We start from the raw sequence: 21756 nt of genomic DNA, 5'->3' as shown, positions 1-21756 counted from the left end.
TTTTTGAAATCCGCTTACTTAATTAAAAGCTAGGGTACACATCCCAAAAGTTCTTTTCTATCACAAGAGCCAGGTAGTATGGTCACTCTAAAAGTTTCATTTGTCCATATGACCAACATATCTATTGGTCCATATGAGTTTCACCAGAACAGGGGTGGAGATATAGTTTGGATCCCATAGATTACCTCATATGGTCTTGACAATTTGGGCCAAGGTAGAATCTAGAGTCTAGCTTAGACTCAGACCTAACATGCTGCTCTCTGGCTGCAGTAGCTCTTAGGCCCATCTTCCAACTCAAACCCAACACACTACCTCCTACCCTGGGGTCCTGGGCTCCTAATTGGTAAGATATCTCCATCTAGCCCAGACCCAGACTCAGTACACTGCCCTCTCACCATCTAAGTACTCAGCTATTGCCCTTCTCCTCTTCTGGCTGCCTCCCTCTTTAAACTCCCCTTTCTCCCTCACTCTCTGTAACTGTAATCACATTAATATTACCATTCATGGAGAGGATATCCCTGCGACTGTACCCCCAGCACTTAGGCCAGTGCTTGACACCTAGTAGATGATTAATAAGTGCTTTGTCTTTCATTCATTCACTGGAAGCCTAGCTACACCAAAAAGATGGATCCAAGGGAAGAAGGGTTGCCAAGTAATGGGTCAACAAGAAGGAAGAGATAGGAAGAATTACTACAGTACTGGAACCTGGAGTCAAACAGGGAGAGATCGAACCCATCATGCTAGAAAACTCAATCTGTACGCTCAAAGTGCTGTGTCCCATAGACTAGTTCTGATACGCTGGCTCCACCCCCACTCATGAGTACACCTCTTAATCTGTTGTAGCCGCATGACTGATGATGCCAGATACCCTTTTTTCTATCTTTGTCAAGATGAAATTATCAACAAGGCCAGTTGCCAGCATTTATCCACAAAGCTTTTCATAAGTTGACTCACTCCTGTGTTTCCAGTCTCCTTGCACCACCTCACTCACACTTGTGTACTCTTTCTTTCTTTATATTTTTGTGGGGTGTGAGGAGGCAGTTGGAGTTAAGTGACTTTCCCAGGGTCACACAGCTAGTAAGTGTCTGAGGCCAGATTTGAACTCACATCCTCCTGACTCTATCCACTGCACCTCTTAGCTGCCCCTTTCGTGTACTCCTCAGTCCAGTGACACTGGGCTCCTTGATATTCCTCAAACAAGATACTTCATCTACCAACACTGGGCATTTTTTCTGTCTGTTATCCATGCCTGGAAATCTCTCTTGCTTTATCTCTGCTTCCTGGCTTCCTTCAAGTCCTAGCTAACCCACTTTCTATAAGAAGCCTTTCCCAATTCCTGTTAATGCTCCCACCTTCTCTCTGAGATTATTTTCAATTCGTCCTGTACATATCTTGTCTGTATCTAGTTGTTTGCTTGTTGTCTCACCCGTTAAATTGGGAGATCCTTGACAGCAAGGCCTGTCTTTTGCCTTTCTTTGTGTCCCTAGTGCTTAGCACAGTGCCTGAAGTATATTCTTTGTTTTGTTTTGTTTTGGAGGAGGGAAGGCAGGGCAATTGGGGTTAAGTGACTTGCCCAAGGTCACACAGATAGTAAGTGTGTCAGGTGTCTGAGATGAGATTTGAACTCAGGTCTTCCTGATTCCAGGGCCGGTGCTGCACTCACTGCGTCACCTAGCTGCCCTGCAAAGTATATTCTTAATAAATGCTCATCCGACTGACTTCTGCTTTTGGGAGAATGACTTCCAACAGAGGCTGGAATATACCTTGTATGTAATTTCAAACCTTAATGATTAGCATATAGCAACTACAAAATGCGAATATAAAATACTTAGGAAATGCTGACTTCCAGTGCCAAGTCCTTCTGGCCCAGGCCTTCTCCCCAACTCTGGCTTCATTTTTCCATACCCAGCTTTGACTCCATAGTTCGCCATTTTAGTGTTTTATTAGCTAGCTGCTTCCGTTGAATCAAAGGATCATAGATTTGGAGCTAGAAGGGATTATGGTCCTTCACACTGCTTCCTTGCTGCCTCTCTCTGCTGCCTTCCTTGAATCACTTGAGCTCTTCTTCAAAGCACCATAACCAGTGGGTGGGTGGGGAGGTAGAAGGAAAGTCTCCCTACCTCCACCGCCCCAAAAAGAGAACAGCAGTTGGTTCTTGCTTGATTGCCATCTCTTGCTTAGTCCAAGTATGGTTCCTGAATGTTTAGTGTTTAGTAAGCTAAATTTTTAAAAGTGGCCGAGGCGTGGCCAATCTTCTTCCTTTCTAATTCTATCAAGGAAAACTTGATGGAATAAATAGGGTAGCAGGATGTTCGTGCCTTGTTAACACATCAGAATTTCATACTTTTTGTTACCTTCTTTACTTTCTGAGATTACCTAAGTCTTTGCACTTAGTTTAACACCTTCTTAATTATGTTTACTTCCCAAACTAGGAAAAATCAGTTGGTCATGGTGATAGGTGCAAACTCTTAAGGGCCTGTCCTACCATAGGTTAAACTAGTTTTTCTTTATAAGGTATCATAACTACCCTCAAGACTTAAGTCATGAGATTAAAGGATTAGGCCATTAATATGGATTCTGGGTGGCCTTAGGTACAAAAACCCGGGTCTCAAAAGAGTCAGCAGCAACTCCCTCATCCTTCTGACCAGCTGTCAGGGACAATACAGTGGCCGAGAAGCTATGCCAAGTTGAATCAAAACTACCTACTTGGTGAATAATTATTCTTTCCCTATCCTGAATATCCTTCCCCTGCTATGAATAAGTAAATCTCCTTTTGTTAACTGCCAGAAGTTCTAAGTGTTCCTAATCTCCATCCTGAATTACCTGAACTACCTGAGTCAGGCCTGGCCTATTACAGTCGAGGAGCAGCACTCCTCCCTTCCTCCCCCTCCTTACCTTCACATTTTAGCATTTTTTCTCCCCTAATTCCTCGCACAGTGTGGTATGCACAGAGGGTATTGGTTAATAAGCATTAATTCAATGAACGTTATATCAAACACCTTCTTTTTCATGTCTTTTGTTCTCCTAGGGCTACTTGAACTTGAGGCCTCCCTCCCAGATTTTGTAACGCAGCCTCGGATCAGAGCTCCAAAGCCCAAAGTGATCACCACAAAGAGTAAATTTCTTAAAAGGTCGGCTAGAATGGATCTTGAGCTAGCTGAGGTTCACCAGGTATAAAGCAGTCGCATTTTCTTTTCTTACAAATGAGTCTTAACTACTCGTAGAGCTAAACTATGGTGTAGTTCATGCATTTGGAACAAGTTACTAATGATGACACCACCCCATAGGAAGATTAGAACGTGGTAGCTCCCATATTGGAAGATGAAGCCAGAGACCAGTTAGTATGCAGCTGGAGGATGGGGGTGGGGAAGGGGGGAAGATGCTGCCTTGCAAAGTGGAATTTCTTTTTTTTTTTAATTTAATTTATTTATTTAACATATTTAGTTTTCAGCATTGGTTTTCACAAGAGTTTGAATTACAAATTTTCTCCCCATTTCTACCCTCCCCCCCAACTCCAAGATGGCATATATTCTGGTTGCCCTGTTCCCCAGTCGGCCCTCCCTTCTGTCACCCCACTGCCCTCCCATTCCCTTTTCCCTTCCTTTCTTGTAGGGCCAGATAAATTTCTACGCCCCATTGCCTGTGTATCTTATTTCCTAGTTGCATGCAAAAATTTTTTTTTGTTGTTTTTGAACATCTGTTTTTAAAACTTTGAGTTCCAAATTCTCCCCCCTCCTCCCTTCCCACCCACCCTCCCTAACAAGTCAAGCAATTCAACACAGGCCACATGTGTATCATTATGTAAAACCCCTCCACAATACTCATGTTGTGAAAGACTCACTATATTTCGCTCTTTCCCAACCCATCCCCCTTTATTGAATTTTCTCCCTTGACCCTGTCCCCTTTCAAAAGTGTTTGGTTTTGATTACCTCCACCCCCATCTGCCCTCCCCTCCATCATCCCCCCCTTTTTTTAATCTTCTTCCCTTTTCTTTCCTGTGTGGTAAGATACCCAATTGAGTATGTATGGTATTCCCTGCTCAGGCCAAATCTGATGAGAGCAAAATTCACTTATTCCCCCCTTACCTGCCTTCTCTTCTCTTCCTACAGAACTGCTTTTTCTTGCCACTTTTATGCGAGATAATTTACCCCATTCTATTTCTCCCTATCTCCCTCTCTCAATATATTCCTCTCTCATCCCTTAATTTGATTTTATTTCTTTTAGATATCTTCCCTTCATCTTCAACTCACCCTGTGTCCGCTCTCTCTCTCTCTCTCTCTCTCTCTCTCTCTCTGTATATATATATATATATATATATATATATACATATATATATATACACACACATACATATATACATACATACACATTCACTTATATAAGTATATATATATGCACATAAACATATATATATATGCATATTCCCTTCAGGTACCCTAATACTGAGGTCTCATGAATCAGACACGTCATCTTTCCATGTAGGAATGTAAACAAAACAGTTCAACTTTAGTAAGTCCCTTAAAATTTCTTTTTCTTGTTCTTTTTCTTGATTACCTTTTCATGCTTCTCTTGATTCTTGTGTTTGAAAGTCAAATTTTCTATTCAGCTCTGGTCTTTTCACTGAGAAAGCTTGAAAGTCCTCTATTTTATTGAAAATCCATATTTTGCCTTGGAGCATGATACTCAGTTTTGCTGGGTAGGTGATTCTAGGTTTTAATCCTAGCTCCATTGACCTCTGGAATATCGTATTCCAAGCCCTTCGATCTCTTAATGTAGAAGCTGCCAGATCTCGTTATTCTGATTGTATTTCCACAATACTCAAATTGTTTCTTTCTGGCTGCTTGCAGTATTTTCTCCTTGATCTGGGAGCTCTGGAATTTGGCGACAATATTCCTGGGAGATTTCTTTTTGGGATCTATTTGAGGAGGCGATTGATGGATTCTTTCAATTTCTGTTTTGCCCTGTGGCTCTAGAATATCAGGGCAGTTCTCCTTGATTATTTCTTGAAAGGTGATATCTAGGCTCTTTTTTTGATCATGGCTGTCAGGCAGTCCAATAATTTTTAAATTATCTGTCCTGGATCTATTTTCCAGGTCAGTGGTTTTTCCAAGGAGATATTTCACATTGTCTTCCATTTTTCATTCCTTTGGTTCTGTTTTATAATATCTTGATTTCTCATCAAGTCACTAGCTTCCACTTGCTCCAATCTAATTTTTAAGGTAGTATTTTCTTCAGTGGTCCGTTGGACCTCCTTTTCCATTTGGCTAATTCTGCCTTTCAAGGCATTCTTCTCCTCATTGGCTTTTTGGAGCTCTTTTGCCATTTGAGTTAGTCTATTTTTTAAGGTGTTGTTTTCTTCAGTGTATTTTTCAGTATTTTTTTGGGTCTCCTTTAGCAAGTCATTGACTTGTTTTTCATAGTTTTCTTGCATCCTTCTCATTTCTCTTCCCAATTTTTCCTCTACTTCTCTAATTTGCTTTTCCAAATCCTTTTTGAGCTCTTCCATGGCCTGGGACCAGTTCATGTTTTTCTTGGAGGCTTTTGTTGTAGGCTCTATGACTTTGTTGACTTCTTCTGGTTGTATGTTTTGGTCTTCTTTGTCACCAAAGGAAGAATCCAAAGTCTGAGACTGAATCTGGGTGCATTTTCGCTGCCTGGCCATATTCCCAACCAACTAACTTGACCCTTGAGTTTTTCAGCAGGGTATGACTGCTTGTAGACTAGAGAGTTCTATGTTCCACGTTTGGGGGGGATGTGCCAGCTCTGCCACACCAGCACTCCTCCTTCCCCAAGAACCCCCAACCCAGACTGGGCTTAAATCTTCAGCAGGCTGTGCACTCCTGCTCTGATCCGCCACTTAATTCCTCCCACCAGGTGGGCCTGGGGCCGGAAGCAACTGCAGCTGTAGCTGCCCCACCTCTGCTGCCCCTGGGCCGGTAGATGAACCGGGAACTCCTTCCACTCCCGCAGCTTTTCCCACTAACCTTCTCCGCTGTCTTTGGTGTTTGTGGGTTGAGAAGTCTGGTAACTGCCGCAGCTCACTGATTCAGGGTGCTAGGGCACACTCTGCCCGGCTACTGATCTGGTTGGTCCACGCCGCTCATGCTGGGCTCTGCTCCGTTCCCAGCTCCCAGCTCCCAGCTCCATGTGGGATAGACCTCACCCAGAGACCATCCAGGCTGTCCTGGGCTGGAGCCCTGCTTCTCTCTGCTGTTTTGTGGGTTCTACAGTTCTAGAATTGGTTCAGAGCCATTTTTTATAAGTTTTTGGAGGGACTCGGCGGGGGAGCTCACGCTAGTCCCTACTTTCCTGCTGCCATCTTGGCTCCCCCCATTGGCCATCGCAAAGTAGAATTTCTAAGGGATCATTGGATCTGAGATTTAGAGATAGAAGCCACCTCAGACATCATCTAGTTCAACCCCCTTATTTTACAAAAGGGGAAACTGAGGCCTAGAGAAGTGAAGTCCATTCCTCAAACTTCTCCAGGCAGTAGTAGTAAGGAGGGGAGTCAGGGATCTTTGTAGCTCTGGGAAGAAAGGGTACAGTTTTATTGTGGACTGTTGCTCTCCGGATGAGGTTTCTGAGGATATAAAACTCTCTTGCTCTGTTGGCTTTCACCATACTTCTTGTCTTTCCTTCACAAAGTAGCATCACCTTCTTGGGGGCTTTCCCTGATCAGGAAAGTCCATATTTTCTGAAAGATAAAAAAATTATGGTTGGGGGGTGGAAGGGAGAAGGTATGAGATAATGGAATAGGAAATAGGTCTAAACTTTAAGCCTTTTTGTTTAACTACATTTTTTAACCTTTAATTAGGTGTATTATAGTGAAGCTCTAGTGCATTATGTTTGCCATTAGTTTTAATTATCCTCATTTTCCTTTTTGCTTGACAATATACATGCTTCCTAAGCAAAGTGGAATATTGTTTACTCCTTTCCTCCTGGTTTAATCTCAGGTGAAGAGGAGGGTCTCTTGACCACTCTTGTGAATAGTATCAGTCATCAGTAGCCCTTTCTGTATAATTAATTACTATTTTATAAGCATAGAAACCTCAGAGTTTCAGTGAAAATGATTAGCGTATGCTTTCAGATCCTATTTCCATCCTGTATCAATGTCTGACTCCTTTGGACTGCATACCTAGGATTCTTTTTCACAGTATCGCAGCAGATGTTTGGAAGGGGAGGGAAGGAAGTTATTTCCTTAATTACATATAAATTAATTGAGGACACGGTCTTTGGAGATTATGCTGCTTTCTAAAAGGAATCAGTCAACCAACAAGCATGTTCCAGATGACTGTTATAATCATGGCACTGTGATGTCTTTGGCAATAAAAATACAAAAGTGGAAACAGTCCCTGCTCTCAAGAAGCTAACAGTCTAACTAGAGGACACAACACGTACAGATATAGGTGTGTACAAAATAGGTAGAGGGTGATTTTAGGGAGAAGGTACTAGCAGCTGATGGGATCAGTAAAAGACTTATGCAAAAGGTGGAACATGACCTGAGTCTTGAAGGAATATATGGTTTCTGAAAAATAGAAGTTAGAAGAGAGTACATTCCAGGCATGAAGGACCAAGGCCCAGAGTTGGGAGATGGCATATTATGTATGGGGAGCTGCAAAAAAAAAAAAAGCCAAATTGGCTGGATCATAGTATATGTGAAAATGTGGTGTAGCTCAGTAATAGTTTAGTTAAATATGTTATAAGAGGACTCAAGTATAGTATGTTTTGTTGCAGTAAAGGCAAATTTTTTAGGCTGAAATATGTGTTCATATTATATTGATAGATAAAATAATATTAGTCAGCCATTACTTTTAAAATATTAGGTTTCTTATATAATTGAAATCATTGGTCTGGTTCCTGTCCTTGTACCTTTCTGACCTCCCTCTCTCTCCATGTACACACAACCTGTTAGGAAGAATCTATAGAAATTGTACTATTTTCTGAAAGATAAATATGGGTGGTTAACTAGAGACCTGCATTAAACCACATTTCCCCCTATAGGTACCTTAGAAGTGATGATATAAGTAGTGCCTTATATTTACCATTAGTTTTAATGGTCCTCATCTCTCCTTGTCCTACATGAACCTTAGAGACAGAGGAGTCTTTTTCATGGTCGGATATTGCCCACCTGATTTGCTACCTTTCCCTCTCCATCATCTTTTTTTTTAACCTTTCAGAAAGTTTTGCACTTACTATGAAATCAGCTTGTTTATACTTTGAACTTGATCAAGTCATATCTTTTGACCTTAATTACTAGAATAATTTTAGCATATAAATCTAGTCTCCCAAATTAGATTTGGCTCTGATGAGCCCCTTTGGTATGGAGGTGACTTGAGTTTTCTAAGGTTATGCCAGTGGAGTCCAAACTTTGGCCAGTGTCACCAACCTGGAAGATTATTCAGTAATAGACAGGCTCTGTGTCTCATCTGAGGGCCAATTTAGCCAAGTTTGGCCCATTATCATGAAGTTGGCCACCAGATAATTTTGGGCTGTAGCAATTCATGAAACAATTCACTAAAGTGGGTACAGTCAAAACATGAGCAAGAAATGAAACAGGTGAGAGAAAATAATTTATGTTAGCTACAAAAAATGCTTTGGGAATCAGAACAGGCATGATACTGGTTTTTTAGTAAAGGCTGCAATGTGAGAAGTTCAGAGGAGCTGGTAGCAATTATGACACTAAAGGAAAGAAAAATTACAACAAAACACATGCTTGCAAGAAAATAAAATTCAAGTAAAACAGTAAAAAAAAATAATAAAGAACATCTATTATTTAAAAAAAAAACGGAAAAAGAATTGAAGCAATACAGATAGACAAGGACACAACTGGAGATACTCCATGAAGCATCCTCAAATGGATATGTGTGTAAAGGCATTAAGAAAGAATTAACCCTGACAAAAACTCCCTAGGAGTTAGTAAAAGAGGAGCTTGTAGAAAACAGAAGATCATAGGAAGAACTGAAGCCAGAACAAAAGGATAAGGATAGACACCACATGTGTGATTCCATTGGGATAGGGGACTCCTGGATGAAGAAACCCCTGCCAATGCAGATGTTGCCCAGAGCACTGAGAGGTTAAGGAAGTTTCCCAGAATTGTAGAGCTAGTATGTGTCAGTGGTAGGACTTGTACCTGGGTTCTACTGGATCAGCTTTCTCTCAAATATTAGATTTTTAAAACTGTAAGGAAGTGGAAACAAGGATTAATATGGACCACGTAATAGAAAACCTTAAAGAATCAATAGATGAAGTCAACAGCAGACCTTATTATAGCAGAAAACAAAATTGTAGACAATGAAGACCAACTGGAAAAAACATGATCTGAAAATAATTGAATTATTAAATGATCTAGGGAACAAGTGACAAGTGCCAGCCCTGGAGGATAGGTCAAAATGTAGCAATCTCATGTATTAAGAACTCTGAAAATTTAAGGGGCAAAAAAACCTGAATGCTATACTATAGGAAATCATTCAAGAAAACTTTCTGGAATTAACAAAAGCCAGTGCCAATATAGTCACATAGAAAGAATTGGCAGGACCCTTGACAAAAAAAAACCCAAATTCAATTCTCCTAGACCCAGTATAGTGAAATTTCAACATTATCATATGGTAGTAATTCTGTGATCGGCAAGAGGACAGACAGAAATAACACACCAAGGTATTCCAATCAAAATTACAATAGAATTCTCAAGGAAGACAAGGAGATACACAGAGAAATTGGAATATGACATACATGCAAATAAGCATGGGCCATGAACACAAAATTATCCAGTCAGCAAAACTTAGTTTGCTATATGAAGGTGATAGATAGAAAGTTGAGAAGAATGTTGACTTTAAAGAGAGACATGTACAATTCATTGAAGTCTTTGAACAGCAGCCAATCCTCCAAGCCAAAAAGATAAGTCTTTGAAACAATACATACTTATCAGATCTATGTAAATCAGTTACTAACAAAATTTAAGAAGCTTCAGACTATTAAACTGACTAAACTACTCAATATCGTAGAATGTTGTTGCAGGTAGACCAAAAGAAAAACAAGGTAAAGTCATAGTTAGCATGGTACTCAGTGGAAAGAGCTTTGGAGTCAGAGAACTTGGAATCAGATCCCACCTTTGATGCTTATTAATACTCATGGGAAAATGGGCAAGTTCCTTTACTTCTCAGCCTCTGTTGGACTGGATGACCTCTGAGGGTCCCTTCCAGGTTTAGATCTATGACTCTGTAATCTAGGGTAATCCCAAAGATAATTACCTATCTATAACAAAGGGGAAGTCCAAGTTAGAAGAAGCTAAAGAGTTTTGTTTAGCATGGTTTTCTTAAGGTTGGATTTGTAGCAGGAATAATAGGAATAAAAAGGTTTATAGTCACTTCCAAAAATTCTATAATAATCCAAAAAAAGTGATAGAAAGCAAATCTAATAATATTAATGCTAAATAAAATAGAACTCTTCAATAAAAGAGAGTGACAATGAATTTTAAGATGGATTGCAGCAATTTTTACAGTTCATTTTGACATTAATTTATAGGATTTACTTTATAACTAGCCTAGAGTGGTCATATTTATTCCAGTTACAGAATAAATGTGCTGCTGAGATCTACTTATATCCAAGAAGGACTAAGATAAAGAATAAAATTACATATTTTATTTCAGGCGCTGTTGGATAAGAAGAGGAGAGTTCCTGAGCCAAAGAAAAAACCCTTCTTCCTTCAGAGGAGAGTAATCCCACCACCTCGACTTCCAACACCAACTTTGGACATGTGTTCTTCTGTAAGTTAGAAATGCTTGCTCTTAATTAGAAATTCAATAAGATAGTTATTTTAGATGGAAAACTGCCCCTCCCCTATTAACCAGTGCTCCTATACTCGAGCTCTGATGTAATTAATGCTTTCATTCTTGTTAAAAGTTAAAATATCCAACCTTTTCAAGAATGAATAAATTAAAAATACACCTGAAGAAAAGTGAATTTTTGGTATGCACCCTTCATGTAGTCTTAATTCAGATAGGTGACGTAATATTATTATTGTCAAATATATGAAATTGAACAGGGACCAGTAGCAGACTTTTTCATTCATTTCACTCATGTCCAACTCTTCATGATCCTATTTGAGGTTTTCTTGGTAATGATACTGGAGTAGTTTATTTCCTTTTCCCACTTATTTTACAGATAAGAAACTGAGGCAAACAGGGTTAAGTGACATGCCCAGGGTCCCACAGCTAGTAAGTGACTAAGGCCAGATTTGAACACAGGAAGGTAAATGTTCTTGACTTCAGTCCCAGCATTCTATTCACTGCCCCACCTAGCTGCCCTAGCAAACTACTGGCAACTAGATAGAGCATGAGGCCTGAAATCAGGACATGAGTTCAAATCCGACCTCAGACATGTACTGGCTGTGTGACACTGGGCAAAAACTTAACCCTGTTTGCTTCAGTTTCCTCGTCTGTAAAATGGGCTGGAGAAGAAATGGAAAGCCATTCCAATATCTTTGCCAAGGAAACCTCAAATGGGGTCTCAAAGATTTGGACATAATTGAAATGACTGAAGAACAACAAAGTAGCAGACTATTTTCACTGAAGGCAGAAGAAACTATAAGCCAAAAGAAAGCTATAAACTGTGTGCTATTAGCTATAAGAAAGGAATTACTGAGAGTTCAACAAGCATTTCCTTAATGCCTCTTGTATGCAAGGTATTGGGGACTAATTCAGAATAAGCCTGGGCAGGTAAGCCTGGTACCAGATTGTGAAAGGCTTTCTTTCTATGTCAAGCTGAGGTGTTTATCTTTTATCCTAGAGGTAATTGGGAACCACTGGAGATTCTTGAGCAAGGGGAATGACATGGTAAGATGTGTTTTAGGAAGATTGTTTTCTCAATTGTATAGTACATGATGGAATGGATGGAGAAAGAGCAAAGCTTAGGAGGCTCTTGTGATAGTCCAGGAGGGAGATGATGTGGGCCTGAGCTCAGGTGGTGGCTGAGTGAATGCAGAGAAAGGGAACAAAGGAGGGATATTGTGGAAGTCACTTTGAGAAGATTTGGCAGCTGATTGGAAAAGAGAGAAAAGAGTAGAGGATGGCTTAGAAGGTATGAATCTAGGCGGCTAAATGGGTAGAGATTCTAGCAATAAAAATAGAAAAGGTTGAAAGAGGACGAAGTTTGTGGTAGAATTTTAAAAAACTATGTTTGGAGGTGTTAAGTTTGGGATGCGTGTAGGACATCTAGCTGGACCTGTCTCTATCCAGCATTGGTAATGTGGATCTGGAGCTCAAGAGGCTGCTTGTAGAGATTTGGAAGTCATCTTCATAGAGGTGATGATTAGAGCCATGGAAACTGAAGAGATGACCAGTAGAGAGGAGATAGAGGGTGTCTTCCCCCCTTAACCGGAGGCTTATTCAAAGGGAACAAACAGAATGGGGTTCACTCTTAACCAGAGGTTTGATCAGAGAACAAACAGAATTAGGTTGCATGCGCATGTTTATTTCTCTCAGAGCTGGAGACATGTATGGGTCCATATACAGGAGTCATAAGAGTGAGCTCAAGGAAAGGACAGTTAAAAAGGACTTTATATCCTCAGAGCAATCCCTTCTCCTCTCCTGACTCAGGATGTCATTGTCAGCCAAAATTATAGCCTCCATATGTGTCAACCATAACATGGAAAGAACAGGAATATCTTAATAGGATAGAGTTGTAAAACATGGATATCATAACAAAATAGTGTCCATAAATGCCAAGATAAAAAGTTCCATTATTCTAGATAGTGTCCTGTTCAAGGTACCTGATTCTTGTCAGAAGAATGTTCCCAGTCAGCAAAATCCAGAAGGAGAGCTTGTTTTCACTCAGAGAGCAAAGCAACGCATGTCTGTTGTGCCAGAATATGCCAAGCATTATAGTAGATTAAGCTCAGAGTGGGCCAAAAATGTCTTTCTCCTGATTGACTAATCCAGGTTTTAGGCCTTTATCAGGTGAGCAGGGCTCAGGCTGGTTTTGGGGGGCAAGCTGGTTTGCAAGGGTGAAGAGAAGAGGACTCAAAATAAAGGCTTTAGAGAGAAAGCTCACAGGAGATGGGAAAGATTGCTGATGATCCTGTCAAGGGAATGGAAGAACAGGTAGATAGGAGGAGGACTGGAAGAGACCAGAGTCGCACAGGCAAAGGGAACAGAGGAGAGGAAAGGATGGTCAGTGGTGTCAGAAACTGTGGAGGACAGAGAAAAGGCCAGCTTAGTGAGCCACTGAGTGCTTGTTGGTCAACTTCAGGAGAATAGTTGCAGTGGTAAGAGTGGGAGCCAGTAGTGGAAGAGTTCAGCTTTGAAAGTGAGAAGAGATGTAAGACAATGAAGGTTTTGGGGGGTTTTCTGTTGTTTAAGGTTGGGAGAGCCCTGGGCGTGCTTGCAGGTAGCTGGAAAAGAGCCAGTAGGTAAGGAGAAATCAAAGATAAAGAGAATATTCTGGAGGGGCAAACTCCTGGAAGAGTCTGATGGGATGTTCAGTAATGGCAGCTGTCATGAAGTCGGTGTAGAACTACAATGGGATTTCACTTGCCCCAGGGTGGCCAAGGCGTTGACCTGCCCTAATTCAGGTGCATGAATTCCTGAATGATCTCTCAAGATCCCTTCAGACATTATGATTCTAGAGTTAGTTAGAGCATGGGAAAATGATATAGGAAATAACTAGTATTTTTACTTAACATGAGCTTTAACCTATTCCTACTTTTGTGCAAGGTAAATTTTTTAAAAGTTAATAGCATGTGTATTTAGGATAGACAGATTTCAGCTATGGCCAAAAATACTAGCTGGTGTGTTATATTTACTCATCATCTTACATTTAAGCTGAATTTCTGTTATACTGATGGTTTTTTTTCTGATTTCTACTTTATTGAAGGGAATTTTCCACACTCTTGATAGTGTCATTATAAATCATCCTCCCATCTTGCCTTATTTCCTCTGGAAATCAGTATAGATCAATGATATAGAAAGGGAAAAAGTTAGATGCTTACATTATTTGGGGGTTCATCCTCAGTTTAAGAATAGGTTGTGTGCAAAGGTTTTTGAAAAGTCTGTTGTTTGAAACTCTGGAGGCCTTTTCCTATAGGGACAATGTGGGTTCCTAGCATGGTGGGTAGGTTATCAGGCTGGACCATTCGATCCATCCTGTGCTTGCAGTACTAAGTACCAAGAGGATGGGGACTGGAGCCATGGTTTCATTCGTATAGGGAACTGGGTGAGGAACCTCCCTCTGGCAAAGCAGTCAGCACCTCCTCTGCAACTTGTACAGCCTTTAGAGTTGCCTAGAACTGAGATGTCAGATACTTAACCAGATGAAAGTGTAGTTGGGAAACATTTAACAAAATAAATTTTAAAAACAGTAAAACAGCAAGTCAGTATGCAGTTTGCAGGGATATTTTATGCAGTTTGATGGCTCCCATTTCTATTGGAGATACCTCTGGCCCACAGCCCTGAGAGGTTAAGGGCCCAAGGTCACAAAACCCTTCTGTGTTGGAGGGAGGACTTAAGGCTAGGTCTTCCTGGCTCAAGGGCCAGCCTGAGGTATAGTGATACCTCACCTCCTGTCCCTATACCAATAGTCCCTTAAAATCTAACCACCCCATGTAGCAGGGTGTTTCTCTGGGAAGATATCTTTAGACTCGTGTGTCTGGTTTCCAAATATGTATCTTCACCCTCCTGTGGAGTGATAGGATTATGTACACAGCTAGAAAGAAGCCTGCCTGAAAGAGGGAATGGGGATTTGCCCCATCCAGATCTTGGGCAGTTGTTTCTGTGGTCTGAGGAAGAAGCCACAGCAAGGCAGGGGTGCTGTTGTGGGGTGTGAGGGGCAGGGACATGGAAGCTTGAAGCTATCTGTAAGGCTGGGACCCTGCTGGACAGTGTTCTATCCTAGTAGGTGCCTTTGTCAAGCCCCAGGGCCCTAGGAATTGGTTTGCCTGCTTCCCTTGCACCTTGCTAAGGCCTATCACTTCTGACCATGGTTTCTCACTTTCCCTAGAAGTTAGCCTTATAATCTTTTGGAGGTTTTCAGGGGTTTCCAGCAAAGGGAACCCAAGAAATATAAAATTCCCTTTTATATTCCTCCCAAATCACACCTAAACTTTTTTTTCACATAGAACATAAAGAGGAAAAACCAAGCGGAACATAGATTAATAAATGGTGGGGCTTTTGTAGATTATGAATGAATAAAATAAGATTTTTCTACACTCCAGAGGAAAACTACATTTGGGATATCCTAGGTCTCCTCATAGGAGTTAGGGTAGAACAAGAGTTCAGATGTGTGAAGAGTAGGCTGGCCCTTTGGCTGGGGGTGACCACAGCACAGCTCTAGGGGCTTATTCTCTCCTTCCAAACTCTCAACACCACCAGCTCTACCATTGCAGATCCTGTGCAGGACTGGCCCAAGAACTAGTAATAATTGATGACAATGTGGGATCTGTTGGGGGAGGAGGGTCCTAGGTGACTGAGGTAGAGGGAGAAGTAGGGAAAGTAGGGGAGTAAAATTTCACATGGTTGCAGTGATGACTGCCTGTAACCTCTGTACCCTTATTGTCAATGAGGAACCTGCCTTCCAGACAGTGCTGAGCATCCTCCATGCTTCTTCAGTGAGTCCTCCATCTCAGCAATGCACATTTATTTCTCAGTTTGATCTTGGTAGTCTCCTCTCCGCACCCCAGGAGGGCATGTTGCAGGCTAGTGAGCATGCATTTTAACCTCTCCACCTTCTTCCGTCTGCTTTATCACCCTTTTCAGGAAGAAGAGGAGATTGAAATGGCCGTGGTCTACTTACAAAAGTTACTTCGTGGCCGAGTCATCCAGAACATGGTATTCTGTCTCTCTTGCTCTCCTACAGATATTCTTTCCCATGTGTAGTGTGGTTTGATTTCAGTCAGTGAGAGCTTCATCTTGAACTCCACTCCCTACTGACTTCTTTTGAAAGCAGAATATCTCTGTTTTCCCAAGTTTGAACCAACCACCCAACTCTTCTGACAGGAAGGTGGTTCTACTGCTGTGTTCTTACTGCCGTTGCTCTGGCTGGGCATCGCAGCGGAAAGGAAGCAAGGCCATTGTGATAGTGCAGTGAGATACCCTTTCTGTTTTTGGAAATGTTGAATGAATTCCCTTCACCTGGGAGTCTACATTGATTTGTATATAACAACAGCATAAACTGAGTTTATTTCCTGATTTATCAGATCCCTAATTCAGAAGTCTGTTGTCTGATTTTCCATGTAGCAAAGAATGCCTGTATTCTAAAAGTGAGAACAAAAATAGATGAGGAACCATCGAGGCACTTAGATAACCTCATTGCAAATACACTTGGAAAATTCTTTTGTAACAACTTCTTTAGGGGCCCACCTAGTGATAATGAGAAAGGTTGGGTTGGGTCAGCAGGAAGCATATCATCTCATTAATATATTACTAATTTCCCCTAAGGAGGCTGCCCTTCTAAGGGTAGACAGGAGGATGTGTATATTGCAGACTGGTAATGGCAGCCTTAGAAAATAAATGAAGACCGTGTGGTTCAGAAAAGGAGGCACCCATTTTTCAAAGGGCAGAGAAAGCAAAAAAGGCTTTGAAGGTTTTCTTTTGTGGGGAGAGGGAGAAGGGAGGCTTTTGCCTTAGTCAGCCAAGTCTCCTGCTATAAAAAGGAACAGAGGAGATTTGGAACAAAAACAGCCAAGCCCATCTTTATGTCCAGGGCCCACCGCTGGGTGCTCCTTATTTAGGGATAAAGGATTAGGAGTCTGTATAATTCAGATAGACAGCTTTTGGCAGGATCACACTCTCCCACTGTAGGGCATGGCATGTGTGGGCTCTGGAGCATCATGGGCCATAACCCTGGACAAATATAGGTACCTGGGAAAGCTCTCCCACCCTTCCTGCCTCATCACAGTGCACTATGAAGAAACAAATGGAGATTTCCCAGCTACAGTTCAGGCACCATCCAGTTCTGTCATTTCTCCTAGCCTCAGCTGATCTTTTATGCCATGTCACACAATCCCACTCCCCCCACAACATTGGCTCAGCCTGATCACCAGCCCCATTCCCACTCTTTGAATCTCCTAAATCCCCTGGCAGACATATTTGTGCACCCAGCCTCCAGCTCCATTTATTTGTCCACCACAGCCCTGGCAAAGGAGCCACATTTCAGGGAAATCTGTGGGCTGCACACGGCCTCTACCTCCTGTTTCATTTTCTACTTTCAGGCTTCCTTTGAGCTCATTCTCCTTGTTCTAAAGATAAACTTTTAAAAAATCAGCAATAAATTATGTTTGTTCAATTGGATAATATAGTTTGAAAGCAAGGAGAGTATGCTCATATGTTTTTTTCCCAAGGTCAATCTGTTCCCTGATAGAGCTCTAGAGGTTGGCCAGTTATACTAACCACTTATACAACATTAGAGACGCTGTGGGAGAGGATGTTCTTTTCCACATGCTCTTTCTTAGACTATTTCAGTATATTTTCTTAAGGACATATCCTAACATTTGGTCTCTATTGAACTTGACAGTACAGGAGTGCTAGTAGACTCCCAGTCTTTGAGAAGAAGAGCTCCAGATGCTCCATGGGCAGGTTCTTGTGGGCTGATGGCAGCTTCAGCACGCTCAGGGGCCAGGGTCACAGGGCAGAACAGTGACCCTGCTGCTTCTTGGGGAAATGCTGTTTTACCCACATGAACTGGAGGTGGTGTGGATGAGAGTTACCTGGACTAAGTAGTTCCAAGCATTTTAAGACAAATATCAATGCTTAGAACAAAGCACTGTCTGTTCTCAGAACTCCTGAATCACACCTTTTCTGTGTGCTTTGATTAAGATGTATGAAGGAAAAGAAAAGCGCTTAGAATTGATCAATGAACTGCGGACCAGCCATTGGCTTCAGGAAGATGACAGACTGGTGAAGAAACTGGAGAAGCAAGTGACGCTGGCCCTGCAGCGGCAGCGCAACTTACATGAGGAGAAGGTCTGTTCATCCGCTTTGCAAAGGACACAATCAAATGTTTCCGTTCTTTCTTTTAAAGTTGTGAGCAGACACCACTGCATGCCGTGAGGACAGTATGCCTGGATAGAGGTCTGGGGTGCAGGCTACACTGGTTTAGTGGAAAGAACACCACCAGGCCGGGCTGAGGAGCCCAAGGCCCCTGTTCTGCTGCTTAGTCACATGGCCTTGGAGAAGTCACTTGTGCTTCATGGGCCTCTGTCTCCTTATCATTAAAATCAAGGGCTTTGGAGTCAGTCTTTCCAAGATCCCTTCCAGCTCTAGTATTTTATGTTCTGTGTAAAATACAAGTTAAAGTTATCTCACACAGATTTAGTAACATGCTACATTTTATTGGGCATCAGTGGTGTTCAGTATAGGTGAACTATAATTCGTATAGCTTTTATGTAACAACAATGCCATGATGAATGGGCTTCTGAGGTGATGGCCCAAGCACTGTGCTAAAGGGATCTGGCAGTCAGTGTCCCAGGAGGAGCAGCAGGGCAGAAGAGGGGTCATCAGGGTCCATTTTTGGTACAGCAGTGGGCTAGATACAGGCACCATTACGGAAGGCCACCATAATTGTGCAGTGGGTAGGGATGCAATGCCTTCCAAGTACCAACCCAGCCATGGAAGTAGGGAGCCTCAGGGGACCCTGGTGTTTGATTCTGCCAAGGAAAGTGGCTCCAGCCAAGGGGGAGGGACTTCATTCAGTATGTCGGGGAAGGGGGCATTGTTTGTGTTATGGGGTATGGCAGTGACCATGCTCCCACCGTGATGTAGTAGTGTTGGAAACTGCCAAACCAGGGAGCCAACATGTAGGCATGAATACAGCCCAGCCAGCTGCTGAAAGGCATTGCTTCTAATGCCTCCCCAGAGCCAGTAATTGAAAGCAGGACTATCCTGTATAAGATGTTATCAAGCTTCTTCTGAGCCTCAGACCAGCCATCTTGGCTCTGAGGAAGATAAAGCTAGCATAAACAACCACTGACGTGTGGCATATTCATGGCCCAGACCAAGATCAGGATGTGGAGCTAAGGGACTCATGCACACAGAGTAATCTGGGCTTCCAGCCCTGTTTGTTTTTGTACATGAATTAGTACTACCAAGAATCTGCCGTTTCCCAAAATTGTGTGAAAATATCAGGTATTTTAAAATAAATCAATATTTTGCTTCACATTGAAGGAAATTACATTTGATTAAATCTTTGCTGAATTCTTAGAAAAATCCCAGCCTGCTTGATTCCTGCCTTCAAGCCTGAGAGGGCACTGGAAATTCACCCATCTCACTCTGTAATATAATAGAGACACCCCTAATAAGGACGCTTGAAATGAGGTCTTGTCTAGAAATAGTGTGAATAATTTGATATTAAAAATAAATCAGGGTCAAAAAGTGATCAGGCAGAAGTGTTAGCTGCTCTAACATGTTTCAGCACAGCAGTCCTCTGTAGTGATAGTCAGACTATGTAGGATTCCTTTTTAAAAATTGTTTTTCAGATGGCAATGATTGAAGATCACTTAGGTGGACTGGAAGGAAAGGTCTTAGCAGATATGTTTGACTTCCTCTCCAAAGAACTCATCCGACTACAGGAGGAGAGGAGGATCCACGCCTTTGCCATGCTGGCGGAGAGGCAGCGTCGGATTCGAGAAGCAGAGGAGAGTGGCCGTCGCCAGGTGGAGCAGAGGCGTCAGCGTGAAGAGGATCAGATATTTAAGGAGGCGAGTGGAATGAGGACACCAAGCCAGATCAGCAGAAACTGACAACACAAAATAGAGCTATGTTATCTCTTTGACAGCTCGGACAACAAGGAGCCAGCTTTACTGATCTGAGTATAGTGGGATGGGAAGGAAGCTCCTTTTAAGAAAGTGGTTATTATGCCCTTTAAAATTCACTAGTGATTGTCTGAACTATAGATCTTATTTGTGAATGATGTGACTGACACACTGAGCCATTCACTATCATGGACAGAGAAGTAAACAACTTTTATCCAGTTTGGATATCACAGTCAATATGCCCCTTTCATTTTAATATGTTGAGTCATTTGGGGACATTTATGTAATCTGTCCCTACATGCCACAATTTATTGAAATTTGAGTTGGCGATTTGAAAACATCTATCAAATGCCATTTTATTTCAAAGTGGCAAACTAAGCTAGAGATCTAGCTTAAAGCATATCTTCACATCCTCTAGTAATTACCACACTTGGCCAAAATCAGTTAAGTATATCCAGAGTTGTCATGGAATAGACACATATGAACTGCTGAGTAATTAAAATAAAAGAGAAATCACTTGAGTTAATAGAAGAACAGGTTGTTTGAATATGAACCAAGTACAGACAAACAAATGTTTGACATTAAACTACCTTAAAGAGAACTACATCTTCAAACCTCTCCTAGAGATGGGAAAAGCTCTGGGATTAATATGTTAATGAGCTTCATTAATGAAGCAAGCTTCAGGCCCATTTCACTTAAAGTTAACTTGAAAGAGGCACTGTGTTTAAGTGAAAAGAGCCCTGGATTTGGAATCAGAAGACCTGGCTTCAAATTCCGCCTTGGTCCCTTCCCTGTGTAATCATGAGCTAGTATCTTAACCACTCTGGGCCTTGGTTTCCTTATCTGAAAAACAAGAGAGTTAGATTAGAAGGTGACTTCTGGCTTAAGTTGTATGAGCCTGTGAGGTCATTGGGAATCAGAAGACCCAGCTTCTCTTTCTGTTTCATCAGGCTATGCCATTCATGCACTTTTATTCATTCATTAAGTGTCAAATGACTACTACATGCAAAAGAAATACCAAAGTGTTTGTCATCTGATACGAAAGCAAGATGACCCCTGTTCTCATGGAAATTGTTCTCATTGAGGGAGGCAACACGTAAAGGAAAGTCTGTTGTAGAATGGATGGAAAGATCCGGGCGTCCTAAGAGGGCAGTGTTGGGATAGATAAGTCAGGCCCGGGATCCTCCGTCTGACCATCAGCATTCTGTAGTTGATGATTCCTTGCTGATTGGCATAATGTGAGTGGCTGTGTCTCCCCTGTAGTCGAGGCTCCTGGGCCCACAGCCACTGGGAGAGGACAGCCCGAGGGCAGAAGTGGAGTATGAGCTTCACACTACCTCCATGGGGTTGGGGATGAGGAGTGGCATATGGAGGCAGCTGGCAGCTAGAATCTAGAGCAAAGGCAAGTCTAGCCCTAGAAGGTGATGGTAGATCTCCAGACTGATGGTCAAATCCAAATTTTACCCACTGCCTACATTCATTTTCCGGGCAGAGAGAGCATTATTCTCCCACCTCCCACCTTGGTAGGTAGAAGAGAATCATGTCCATTTGCATGTTAGAAGACTTAAGAAGTATTCTGTTACCAGTTATTGTCTCATGAGTGATTGGTCTTGATTTTGCTATTTGATTTGTGACTCTTGCCTGGCCTGAGAGTAGAAAGCATTGCACTGCTGGAAGTTCAAGCTGTGATTGCATAACTGTCACCCTAGAATTCCTTATATCCTAGAATTCCTGGGAAGTAGGCTAGGGGTCCCTGAGTCCTTATGAAAAAAGTTTTCACCTTGGGGATCCCCAGGTGCCCATGGACCACACTTTAAGAACCACTGGCTTATACTAAACTATTCTAATACTTTATGCCTATACTATACTTCTATGGCACTCCAGCCCATATTTTTGAATCTCAGGATGGCTTTTCAAGGTTCATGGAACCACCACAGGGCTAGAGTCTGTAAATAGATGGCTTTAGGAAGTGACCAGCTAATAGTCTAGGTTAACTTTCAGGGGTGCAGGTCATGGGT

The 21756-nt window shown here is 41.9% G+C and overlaps 1 protein-coding gene across 1 annotated transcript in view; it reads left to right on the top strand.

Moving 5' to 3' along the window:
- Positions 1 to 21756, top strand: part of CFAP91 (cilia and flagella associated protein 91) — a 45112-nt gene that overhangs the window by 18826 nt on the left and 4530 nt on the right. Inside the window, exons 7-11 of the mRNA XM_036746236.1 lie at positions 3029 to 3171; positions 10647 to 10763; positions 15747 to 15818; positions 17805 to 17951; positions 19463 to 19684. Of these exons, the coding sequence (XP_036602131.1) occupies positions 3029 to 3171; positions 10647 to 10763; positions 15747 to 15818; positions 17805 to 17951; positions 19463 to 19684 (701 nt within the window). The remainder of the gene's footprint in view (positions 1 to 3028; positions 3172 to 10646; positions 10764 to 15746; positions 15819 to 17804; positions 17952 to 19462; positions 19685 to 21756) is intronic.

Source organism: Trichosurus vulpecula, chromosome 2, assembly GCF_011100635.1.
Source record: "Trichosurus vulpecula isolate mTriVul1 chromosome 2, mTriVul1.pri, whole genome shotgun sequence".
NCBI classification, from domain to species: domain Eukaryota; kingdom Metazoa; phylum Chordata; class Mammalia; order Diprotodontia; family Phalangeridae; genus Trichosurus; species Trichosurus vulpecula.
This window is presented reverse-complemented; position numbering and strand designations above follow the sequence as displayed.